At 41.1% G+C, this 12,954-nt stretch overlaps 1 protein-coding gene across 3 annotated transcripts in view; it reads right to left on the bottom strand.

The window, feature by feature from the left end:
• Window positions 1-244: 244 nt before the first annotated feature.
• PLD1 (phospholipase D1) overlaps window positions 245-12,954 on the bottom strand; it is a 205,241-nt gene continuing 192,531 nt past the window's right edge. For all 3 annotated transcript variants that reach the window (XM_046003568.1, XM_046003567.1, XM_046003569.1), the window contains 3 exons: window positions 10,715-10,868; window positions 3,887-4,004; window positions 245-2,047 (listed from right to left, as the gene is read on the bottom strand). In XM_046003568.1, the coding sequence (XP_045859524.1) occupies window positions 1,823-2,047; window positions 3,887-4,004; window positions 10,715-10,868 (497 nt within the window). In that variant the 3' untranslated portion in view covers window positions 245-1,822. The remainder of the gene's footprint in view (window positions 2,048-3,886; window positions 4,005-10,714; window positions 10,869-12,954) is intronic.

Raw genomic sequence — 12,954 nt, 5'->3', positions numbered from 1 at the left:
GATCTTTTTTTTAAGAGAAGGGGAACTTTTAGGCTTTTTCATAGTGTTGAGAGCATTTTGCACAAAATCAAAAACCAGTGTGTTGACTGTCATACAGTTTAAAAAATATGTAAAAGTAAACTATAAGGAATCCTTAGGTAGTCCACATCCACTCAACATTTTAAATGTCAATCTAAACTTCATAAATAGCAAATGCCTTATTTAAGGCTGCTGTAGAATGAAGTCATTTTATACCACCTCCAGCCATCTGAGAAATTATTTATTCATAAAGCATAGCCCCACCTCATTTGTGAAATGTTCTCTCGTTGTGAAATCCTCTCCTGAGTGTGACACTCTCTCCTACTCACCCATTTTACTGACTTTGTACTCCTGTTTAACATTTTCCTAGCTCCGTGAAAACAAGGATTGGATCCTCACTTTTTTTTTGAAGAATGACTCCAGTGAGATCTGTCCTGGTAATCCATTCCTGTGTGATCAATGCACCTACATCATGTTTTATGGGCACAGGCCTTTTGGGAACCCACATCAGCTCTTCAGGCTATAAGAATAGTTCTGCTTAGTAACATAAGAGCTAGGGTGTACCAAAGGGTGTATTACTATTCAAAGAGGAAAAATGGATTTCTAGAAAAATTCATAGACTAGGACAATGTGAATTAATGAAGATCCTAACCTCTTTGGAAGCCTGGTGGAATGTTAATACGTATTTAATAATACAATAACACAGGTTAAGTAGCAAGTATTTTGCAATCAGTTTTTCTTTAAGAAGGTTACAGAGCTGGGAGAGCTGAATGTCAAGGTTAGGCTTCTACTTACTAATTTGGTATGAGTTATGAAGCATCTGGTTCTCTTAAAAGACAAATTGCAATTTTCAAATGGAGAAACTCTAATTTCAATCAATCCAGCAGCTAAAGATGATAGGAAATTTTCCAGGACAATAAGGAATCTTCTTTTCTTTTCTGGATCAGATCCCCACGGCTACCTTGGAGGCTTCTGAAGGCTGTGTACTCTGCTTCTGAATTTTATCAGCTGCTGTGGAATGAAATATCTTACACCTGTTTTCAGATTTGATCAGGTGGTCCCTATCGAAAGACCGTATCTAGTCATTGCCTTTGAAGGCAAAGTAAAATATCTGCCTCAATAACCAAATTTAATTCCTTCCTATTGTTCTGTGGTGTTAAGATCTATAGTGTCAATGTTATCAGAAGAACCTAATGTGGGCTGCTGTGTACATAACGTCTACCATGTCCTTTCAGTCACCGAAAAGGGATAAGGACCCCATCCTTGCCTGGCTGAACACTCCTACTTCAGGATCAGATGGGCAGGGGCATTCCCCTGTCACCTTGAAGAACCTGGAAGCAGCATCACAACATCTTCTAGGAATAAACAATGTCTCAAACTGTGTGTGTATGTACTAGGAAATGAGAGCAGGTCCAGTAGTCATCGCTGCATAATGGGGGTCAGAGAAGAACAAGGAGGTTTCAACAATTTCTGGCAATGTAGATCACAGGCACAGGTAAATTCTTGTTAGAAAAGGAAGAGCACTGTGGTGTACACCATGGAATTTGTTGTTGAACATATGCTACCAATAAGAATACAGTCCCTTTTTCACAAGGATAAGCAGGAGGAGTTAGAAAGCCCACCCGATGTTCAGCATCCTTCGATCAATAGGACCGCAGCCCTGCCCAGCCAATCCAGAGGGTCCCTGGGGCAGATCCCAGGGTATACCTGGGCTGGCTGCGGCTGTGAGGATCTCCCTAAAGTCACAGAGTGCAGTGTCCACTTTTCAAGGTGGAAGTCCTTGAACTGCAAATGAATATCTCCCTTAAGTCCAAACCTCTGTGGGCACTATGGCTTCTTTAGTTCCAACAGAAGGCAGGAGGCTTTCTTCAGACAGGAAATAAAAGGGGAATTGCACTAAGAACCCACGGATCTTTTTCAGTTCTTCCTCAGCTCTAATGGGATCTTCCCTTGCTAAGACAGGCTTGGTTATGAAGTCTCTCAATTGAATTAAATTGTGTACTTCATCATTGGGAAGGCACCGGAACACCTGATTAAAACACAAATAGGAAGAAACGAGGTCGTGAGTTTAAAAGATATCCCCTTTATGGAAAATACACATTCTGACAGATAAAATCTTTGCTTTACGAAACACATAGTAGTTTTAGGCCACAGCACAGACCTGACTGAAGAGTTGCTTTTCTTATTTGCTATCAAAAGATGACTAGATTTGCTTCCATCAAAAAGAAAAAATCGTAGATAGAGCCTTCTATCTGATCTACATAAGTCACTGACTTCAGGATAAAGTCAAGCTAGTGGTAGGGGAATTCCACTGATGTTATCTACATTCAGGTTAGGATTTTGGATAATAATTCTCAATTTCACTGGAGGTTCTGGTCAAAGAGGACTATTGCAGATTTTATTATCTCTTAACTTTTCATTTTCAAAAATGTTCATATCTGTACCTTTAAAGGTACCAATTGTACACTTATTGTGCTAATTGAAAATGAGCTTCTTATATCACAATAGTTCCCTCCTAAATACTTCAGCATGTATTAAGAATATGAATGTGCCTAAATAATCACGATAGCATTTTCACACCTCAGAAAATCAATTCCAAGTCATTTAAGATATGGTCCATATTCAGATTCATCCTGTTGTTCCCAAAATGTTTTTTTATAGTTGCTGTCCTGTACTGCATCTCCCCCCCCCCCACCACCACCATGAGGATCCAAACAAGGCTATGCTATGCATTTTTAAAATTACATTTTAAAAGATTCCATGCACATGACCTATTTGACTGTGGCCTTGAGTCCTCAGTATGAAATAAGGCTATGTAGACTGTCATGTTTCATTAGGAATGATGAATTTTCCAGCTGGAGGGGACTCCAGCAGTTATGAAGAACAGTAACACACTCTTAACCAATTTCTGCCAGATGGTCCGCCAGATCTCAGCTTGAATATTTCTAGGACAGAAAGCTGGCTACTTCAAGAAGTAACTTGCTCCCCTATTGCACAATTCCTACTTCTTGTACATTCTTTATCATAACCGATGGATAGAACTTACCAAGAGATACATTTGGCCTCCCTAACACATGGAGCTTGTTTTTTTTTTTTTTCTTTTATTTGACAGAGAGAAATTACAAGTAGACAGAGAGGCAGGCAGAGAGAGAGAGAGGGAAGCAGGCTCGCTGCTGAGCAGAGAGCCCGATGCGGGACTCGATCCCAGGACCCTGAGATCATGACCTGAGCCGAAGGCAGCGGCTTAACCCACTGAGCCACCCAGGTGCCCCACATGGAGCTTGTTTTAAAACCCCTTTCCAAAATTAGAGCTGCCCAACAGAGAAGTGTTTCGTTATTAGTAAGTTCCATCATAAGGATGGATACCATTTACTATGCTGTGTGCTAAATATATTTACAAGCCTACTCTTTATTTTCATAAGCACCCTGGTGGATATACTCCTCCCAGTTTATAGAAGAAAGGAGAGCTCAGAAAGTCAAATCACTACATACAAAGTTCTGTCACCAGCGGCTGGGTGAGCTGGGTCGAACTCAGGTCTGACTCATTTTTGGATACCATCTGCCTCTTTTTTCTGTCACTAGACACATCCAAAAGTTGGGTAAGCACCTTCCAAGGATGCTCATGATGGGATCCCAGAGTCAGATGAGAGATCAGAATACCACTAATGGCCCTTAGAAACCGTAATCCATGAGACTTTTTGACTCTGTTTTTTAAGGTCTACGAAGAGGTATTTTATTACAACTTGGAAATGTACTGGTTTTTTTACACTCATTAAGAATACTCTGTTCCAATAATATGCAACAATAACAACGTGCTTTTGTGATGTGATTCAATTAAAAAAGGGGAGGGGGGATATACAAACCTCACCTTATCATAAATTGTAGCATTTCGAGCTGCTGTTGCAACCCACACCTCCTTGAAGAATTTGTCGCTCACTGGATCCTGAATGTTTTCACTTGGTTCAGAAAGATAGCCAAGGACAACCCTGAAATACAAGTATGCTCCAAAATGAGTTACTGAGATAAAGAAATTTGCTGCAGGTATTGTTTCTAAGGTAATGTAATTCAGGCACTCAACCACAGAAGTCCTTTTTTTTTTTTTTTTTTAAAGAAAATCAGAGGAAGCCATTAAGACTCTGTGTGTATAAAACCTTCCTTGCAAAACAAAACAAATCTAAGCTGTTATGATGCTTGAAAATTTTAACTGTTGGATAGACAGAAACACCTGAATTTAGTTCCAAGAGAGTCCTTGGAATTTGGCCCAAGGGGAGGAGACTTGGAGGATAGGGTTAGCATTCAAAGGGTCAGCACCCAGAGGGCACCTGAGTGACTTGGTTGGGCATCTGACTCTTGATTTTGACTCAGATAAAGATCTCGGGGTCCTGGGATCAAGCCCCGTATTGGGCTCCATGCTCAGTGGAGAGTCCCCTTGGGGGTTCTTTTTTGTCCCTCCTCTCTCTTTCTCAAATAAATCTTTTATTTTTTTAAGAGTGAGCAATTTTAAAGATTTCATCTATTTTATTTAACAGACAGAGATTACAAGTAGGCAGAGAGGCAGGCAGAAAGAGAGGAGGAAGCAGGCTCCCTGCTGAGCAGAGAGCCCGACGTGGGGCTCGATCCCAGGACCCTGGGATCATGACCTGAGCCGAAGGCAGAGGCTTTAACCCACTGAGCCACCCAGGCGCCCCTCAAGTAAATCTTTTTAAATACACCACACACACACACACACACACACACACAACCCCATGTACCAGCAGAAGTGCCAAGTCCTTTCCAAGAACTGTCTCAACAAAGTTATGAATAAGCAACTATTAAGAGAACTAAGGCACTGTTCAAGGTCACCCAGCTGATAAGCTATAGATCTGGGACTCCAGACCATTTGACTCCCAAACCTATGCTCTTAATCAGAATGAAATATCCCTTTCTCTTCCCTTCCTCTTTCCCTCCCTCCCTTCCTTCTCTTGGGCCAAATTCTAGGGTACAGAAACAAATACAAAAGACATGGAGCTTCTTTGGGTAGTTAAATGGGTAAGGCCAATAATGAATAAACCATCATCCTTAAGAAGAATGAAGTAGTGTGATAAATACTGGGTGTGCTTTAAAAGTACGGGAGCCTTCCCCTCCACCCTTCCGGTTGGCCTGACCCCACCTATCTTTCAGCATTCAGTGCAAGGCTTCCCCTTGATTCACGGCTCCCCCTCTCCCAGCTCCCATTTTTCTCTGTCAGGCCTCAGAGATTTGGACATTCTTCTTTTGCTCCCCCACTGAACCTCATATTTGCTTTATCAGAACACCTGCAATACTTAATGCATTTTTTGTTTTTAACAGGTTTATGTCCCACAGCTAGCTGGTTAGTTCTTTAAGAGAACATGACCTGGCTACTCATATCCCCGAAGTGCCTGGCAAAAAAGAAGCCACGTAACTAGATGTTGTCCTATTTGATCACATATAAACACTGGACTAGAAACAAATTCTTAAGCAAAGCAAGGTAAATTTTAGAGGTCACATTTGAAAATGATAAAAATCCTTGTACTCATGGAAGGCCTTGGAGTAAAAAAAACATTTCTACCTCAATCCTGTGAGGTACATGGTATGTGATTCCCATTTTGTAGATGGGAAGCTAAAATTAACTAACTACTAACAAAGCTAGATTTCAAATGGGGCCTAAAGCCCTTTCCCACATGCCTGATAGGTTCAAAGAAGATCAAAAAGTCTTATGTTACATTGAAGATAGAAGTGACGAACTAGGTCTTAGAAGGACTTCGTCTTTTACACTGAGAGAAACTGGGACATATTACAGACTCTGGAGTGATAGGATCTGACTTTACATTCGAAAACATGGCTGCTATATTGAGAATAGAATGTGGGGGCAAGGGCTGTAACAGCGAGACCACTTAGGAGCTCCTGCAGTAATCTGAGTGAGAGATGATGGTGGCTTGGGCAGTGGAGAGGAAGGTGTGGAGCCAGCAGGTTGTACTGACAGAGCTGGTATAGGATGTGAAAAGGAGTGAGGCATCAAGGATAACAACGGGGGTGTGGATGTGAGCAACTAGAAGAATGTGGGTGCCATTGACTGTCATGGGGAATTCTTCTGATAGAGCCAGTTTGTGGGAAAAGACCAGTAATTTAGTGTTGAACCTGTTGAGACTTCCATTAAACATTCACAGGGTAATGCAAAGTAGGCATCTGGAGAAATGAATCTCGAACTGGGGGGAGAGGGTCTGGCTGGAGTATGAATCTGAGAATTGTTTTATATATGTATTCATAAAGCCATGCACTTTACCTGGTTTACCAAAGGAGTGAGTTTAGACAGAAAAGAGGACCTGGTGAGCTTTAGTGGAAGGGAAAAGAAGGAACAGCAAATGAGCCTGGAGAAAAGCAAGGGAACCACACTAAGTTTGCCAAGGAGAACTGTGTCAAATTCAAGTGGGAATTGACCACTGAATCTAACAGTGTGGAAAACCTTCTGCTGTTACCCTCTCTGTATTTAAATAAATGTGGATTGACATCATTGTTCTTAATGGTTGCAAAATTTCCCATTATGTGAAATTTCTTTAACCAAGTATTTTATTATGACCTTTTGGATGGTTTCCAGTTTTTCATTATTCTGAACAGTTTTACAATGAACATAATTTATTCATCATGCATAATACTTTGTGAATTTATAGGACTCTTTTACTAGGAAAAATTTTAGAATTAAATTTTACTTCAAGAAAGGCTGTTCCAACATAGACGCCGTGACCGTGCCTGTTCTCTCCAGTCATCCCCAACATGATTAATTCCTGAAAAAGCTCAGTCATTTTTACAAGGATAAAAGGACATTTCATTTTCGTTTTAGTCTGCACTTTTCCCACTATCTAAAAATTCTTTAAAATAAATGGATTTGGCACCATGGGCTCACTTAGGATTTTTTAGAGCTTTATAACCTCAAAATTTTATTTCCACTTCAAATAATGTCTCCTTCAGACTATGGAAGAATAACTTTTAAAATGGATTTAAGGAAAAAAAAATGAAATGGATTTAAAGGATGGTGTTAAATTAAAGCACACAGACCCAAAGCAAAATCTGCAGCAAATCTGACGGACAGTGCAAGTCATGACAATACATCAATTATAATAATACCTTTGATGGGGATCAGGTCTAACAGCTGAAAACGTGGCAAAACAGTTGTGACTTTGCTTTTAACTTCAAAACAAGAGGTGATACAACGTGTCCACCAAGTTATCGGTTAAGAGCTTGTTTGTAGAATATTTAACTAAGTCTATAAGAGCTAATTTTTAGTAATAAATTATTTTCCCTGTCAGTTTTCTGTTAAAATGCACAGTAAAGTGAAATTCTCTGGATATTCTTTTGAGAATCTAAGGTGAGGGAGAACATGTCTGATTTAATGTAGGCGCGTATAATGGGAATTATTTAATGGTTTATTTTTTATGCATCGGCGGAACAGGAGGAAAACTGCAGAAAATAGTTCTTGTTCTTTCCATTCCTCATGTCTATTGCTTGACACGATTCTGAGCTGTACTTGGGTGGATAATGGTTTCTGTTGAGTGATGGTTACATCCGTACAGTTGGGTAATTTTCCAGGACTTAATGAACTGTTCGGCACATAGTTGCGACATTCAGTGCAGTACCCTGATGTTGACTCTATTTAGAATTGATTTCACATTGAAATGTGTCTATTTCTAGTCAAAAATAACCCAGATGGAAAATGGATTGAAGCTGCTTTTTTTTTTTTTTTTTAGTGAGAAAATGGCTGTGTTCTAGGCCCCAATATTATCTTTTGAGAACATTTCTTAATAAAAATAGCAAGAGGTTTTTTTTTGTGGTGCTTTTTCTAATATATTAGCTGTGTTTCCCATTGGGGCAAAGTAGAAAATGATTGTTCATGAACAAATGCCTTTTTTTTTAAGATTTTATTTATTTATTTGACAGACAGAGATCACAAGTAGGCAGAGAGGCAGGCAGAGAGAGAGGAGGAAGCAGGCTCCCCACCTAGCAGAGAGCCTGATATGGGGCTCAATCCCAGGACCATGAGATCATGACCTGAGCCGAAGGCAGAGGCTTAACCCATTGAACCACCCAGGTGCCCCGAACAAATACTTTTTAAGACAGTTTGAAAATATATCCACTTATTTATTTATTTATCTTAAAGATTTTATTTTTAAGTAATCTCCACAGCCAGCATGGGGCTTGAACTCTCAACCCTGAGATCAAGAGTCAGCTCCACTGGCTGAGCCAGCCAGGCGTCCCTATATCCACTTTTTTGTATCAGTGAAAAACCTGTCTATCAGTGAGGTACCAGTTAAAGGAATTACAGCATATTCACATGATATAATACAATGCAGCCATTAAATGTTATAGAATACTTGATGACACAGAAGTATGTAACATTATTTAAATAATAAAACTTCCTAGGACTGCAAGATCCTAATTATGTTTTAAAAAAGAAATACGGTATAGTAATATGTATGTGCCGAACAAAGGGGAATGATGTATGTAACATTTTTTAAATAACGAAGAACTTTCTAGAACTGCAAGATCCTAAAAAAGAAATACAGTATAGGGGTGCCTGGTTGGCTCAGTGGGTTAAAGCCTCTGCCTTCGGCTCAGGTCATGATCCCAGAGTCCTGGGATCGAGCCCCGCGTCGGGCTCTCTGCTCTGCAGGGAGCCTGCTTCCTCCGCTCTCTGCCTGCCTCTCTGCCTAGTTGTGATTTCTCTCTGTCAAATAAATAAAATATTAAAAAAAAAAAAAGAAATACAGTATAGTAATATATATGTGCTGAACAAAGGGGAACGATAGACAGCAAATGTTAAAGCTGTTAGCTCTGGGCAGTGGGACTATAGATGAATTTAATTTTCTTATTGCTTAACTGTATTTGCCAAATTTTCTACCACAAAAATAGGTTGTAATCAGAACCACCTATACCTTTATAATTATTATACATTTAGAAAGTTATAAAGAAGCTCACCACTTTAACGAGAATACCTGAGTTCTCACAAAACCGAAAAGACTGGTTTACACAAAGAAATACTTGCTCCCTCACAGATGCTGCAGTAGGCTATCGGTGGGCTGATTAACAGGATACTAATTTTAATCTCCTCCCGGCTAAATGAAACAAATTAACACTAGAAGCTAATTGAAATATCAGTGGTTTGAAAAAAAAATCTTAATGGCAAAACAATTAGTAACAGCGGCAATAAACACAGCCATAAGAACTGTGAGGAAGTACTGACAGATTTTGAGGGATGGATTTGCTGAGCTCCTGGGGCAGAGAGAGCAGAATGACCCCCTCTCTGAAAGTGAAGGAACTGAAGCATATCTTGCTTCCCAAGAGCTGGAGGCTGGGCTGCTGGACAGGAGGAAAATGGCAGCCAGCATTTGCAGGGAGCCTAGTACTCAGGGTGTGCCTCACTGCCAGTGAACCCATGTCCAAGCGCCACCATTCATACCACAGGGTTAAAACAACAGCTCCTTTCCCCCAAATAGCTTAAATCTTCATCAGGGCCACTGGCTGCATCTTGCTGTGGAGGCCACAAGGAAAAACCATCCCTGGGGGATGCAGCTCTAGAAGCATGGACTGAGGGGCTCACTGCAAGGGTCTCGCCATAGGGGAGTGCTCAGGATATTCCATGGACCATGAGTGAAGTGACAGGATCGGGGGTTCTAGAAGGATCCGTCTGACTACTGAGACTAGATTACAGGGTCTGGGGTGGGGCCAGTTAGAGCCCAGCCCCAGAAGGTTCTCAGAAGCATTAAGAGAATGAAATACTCATTTAGGGTCCCCCAGCCCTTGCTGCTCTGCCCAGTGTTCTCTCAGCTTGAGCACAGAACACTGTAGAATTCACATCTTGTTGCAGAAGATCAAGAACCTTTTGTGTTTGGGGTTGAAGTTTCCAAACTTCACCATTAGCAGTCACTGGCACCCTCCTTTAATTCTTTCTATTACATCCCTGTATTATTGGGACTACTATAATTTTTAAAAAAGGACTCTAAAAAACTAAAATAGGTGGGTGCCTGGGTGGCTCAGTTGGTTAGGCGACTGCTTTTAGCTCAGGTCATGATCCTGGAGTCCCAGGATGGAGCCCTGCACTGGGCTCCCAGCTCCACGGGGAATCTGCTTCTCTCTCTGACCTTCTCCCCTCTCATGCTCTCTCACTGTCTCTCTCTCAAATAAAGAAAATCTTAAAAAAAAAAAACCCAAAAACTTAAATAGGGGTGACCGAGTGGCTCAGCTGGTTAAGCACCCAACACTTGGTTTTGGCTCAGGCTTGTTCTGGGGTTGTGGGATAGAGCCCCCAGTCAGGCTCTGTGCTCTGTGTGGAGTCTGCTTGAGATTCTCTCTCCCTCTGTCTCTCCCTGCCGTTCACTCTCTCTCTAAAATAAATAAAATCTTTAAAAAAAGAAATTAGATGGGTTGAACTGGCCTGGTCCTAAATCAATGAATAAATTTAAAATGCTATTTTTCTCAATTACACATAAAAATAATAAAAATGATTAAAACAGAAAATATTTACACCTCACATAAAGTCCTTTTGCACACGACTGGTGATTCACATCTCCTACTCTGGGAGATACTGTTTTAGACAAGGAGGACCTGGGGATGACATTTGTGTTCAGGGCAGGAGGTGGGATGGGGTTCCAGCACCCACCACAGTGAAACAATGTAAGAGGGCCACAGTTCTGGGGGGGCCCACCTGAAGCACTGCAGCCGAAGTCCCTGGGCGAAGCGGCCAGCCTGGTACTCTTCTCCATCCATCACCGAAGGGACTGTCTCTGTGTCCTGCATGATGACAGCCATTTCACTGTCACGCTTCCCGAGCATGCTTCGGTCATTTATGTTGGCAGAGCCTATAATGGAAAACAATGATGTAGAACAACCTTCTCAGCAAAGAGAACTGTTGGTTGCCTTCCCTGCTCAATTCTTCCTTCCTAAGAAAACCTTAATTTTGTTCAGGTTATCAAGAAATGCTGAGTTTTGGGAAGGGGAGGCCTGCCGTAACCCAGGCATAAGTCTTGGTCAGTCTAAGCCAGCTATAGTAATTTTGTGATTTTTACCCATGACTGGCTTCGGAATGGGCACTTGACGTCATTGTAGCCAGTGTGACATGAAGAAAAGCATGATGGGGGCTTCTGAGAAAGTCTATCTCTTTATAAACAGACACCAGACTGGGATGCCATCTCTTAAAGCCTTTTGATATTTTGGGTTGGATATTGGATGAGGACATGATTCCAGGAGCTGCTGTAGCCATTCTGTAACCACTAGGGGACAAGCAGATAAGTGGAAGATGGCAGAGCAGAAAGAAGAAAAATGCTGGGTCTTCGAGTCACTGAACTAGCCAACTTTTCTACCTGCTGGAATGTGAAATAACACAATTTTCCTTATTGTCTCACACACTTCTAGCTGAATTTTCCATCTGGTAGCTCAAAGGCTTCAAACTGATTAATCATTACGCACACACAAAAAAGACACCAGTTCAATTTCATCAGATTTTAGACTTACTCTTTGGGAGTCTGTTAACTTAACTCGTAGCCATGTAATTATGAATGTCAAAACCCCAGAGTAGCTTCACAATCAAGAGTCCACTCTCAAATACAGATTAGCATTAGTGGCTTTGGTTTTTATGTTCTCTTGCCTCACTTGTATGGCATGCCAACTGCTTCTATATCAACTTTTTTTCCATTCTATTTTTAAATCCAAATGAGCTGAGAATGTTGACTTTCACATGTGAAGGGCAAGTATTTTAGTATTAGTTCAACCTGGGCTTTCTCCACTCCTCTGCATGTATTCGGAAACCCTAGCACGTTTTTCTGCATTCATCTTTTGGATTCGTGCTTTTGAATCCTTGAGGTGTCCTATAAACTACAGAAGGAACCTGCCTCTTTTTTCTTCTTCTTCCCCTTCCACAGCTCTTCCACAGCTTCCACAGGCATGGAGCCAAAGGGCTGAAATGAACAGGAGCCAGAGGCGACCCTCTGGGATGGGGACCATCAGGGTATAAGGTGATAGTATAGCCCTCCGCTGAGCCCAAATGGCAGCAAGTTGTACATGAGGAAAAGCTGGCCCTTCCTAAGGAGGTTTTATTGCCATTTGCCACAATATTGTCCTATATTTTATATGCAAATCTATGATAACTATGGATGTGAATGGTGACCCCAGTGACGCTGGCTGACAGAGAAAGCATGGAGCACCTCACAGAAATTTGGGAGCACTACCAGACCTCTGTAAGGTGGGAACGACTGACATACTTTGTCTTGTTAGCAACAGATCGTCTTTTATACATGCACTTAAATTTTGATGATGCTATAAAACTTCCAGCCGTATCTTTGGGCTTCAGAGTTGGCCCAGCGTGAATTTGGACAAAGTCATTTAATCTTTCTCACCTTTAATTTGATCTTTTATTAACTGAGATCATAACATGGATCTTTTTTAAAAAGCAGGGTTTTGTTTGTTTGTTTAAGATTTATTTATTTGACAGAGAGGGCACAAGCTAGGAGATCAGCAGAGACAGACTCCCTGCTGAGCAGGGAGCCTGATGTTGGGCTTCATCCCACCTTCTTACTTCCACTCAGCAATATCCACTCTGATGTTTCTGGTGTTAAATGGAAAAGCCCTTGAACTCTGTAGGGCAGAGGCAGTGTCTGATTCAATTTTTGTATATCCCCTTTGTGGATTAATGAACCCTGAAAAAAACTAGTTCACTTCGTCAACAGGATAGGCTCAAATTGTACTTAAGGATAGCCTTATTTAACTTAGGAAAGCAAACAAAATGTTAGTTTGGTTAAGTGCCAATATTAAGATAGATTAGAAAAGTGGACTTGGTCACAGATTTCATGACCAGCAGGGGCACTCAGGGCAAGAGATAATTAAAGCTCCACAGAAAAGAGATCTTTAGTGTGAGAAAGCAAGTATTTCCTTGTGAGGAGAAAGGAAAAA

The sequence above is a fragment of the Meles meles genome, chromosome 4 (genome assembly GCF_922984935.1).
Source record: "Meles meles chromosome 4, mMelMel3.1 paternal haplotype, whole genome shotgun sequence".
NCBI lineage: Eukaryota > Metazoa > Chordata > Mammalia > Carnivora > Mustelidae > Meles > Meles meles.
This window is presented reverse-complemented; position numbering and strand designations above follow the sequence as displayed.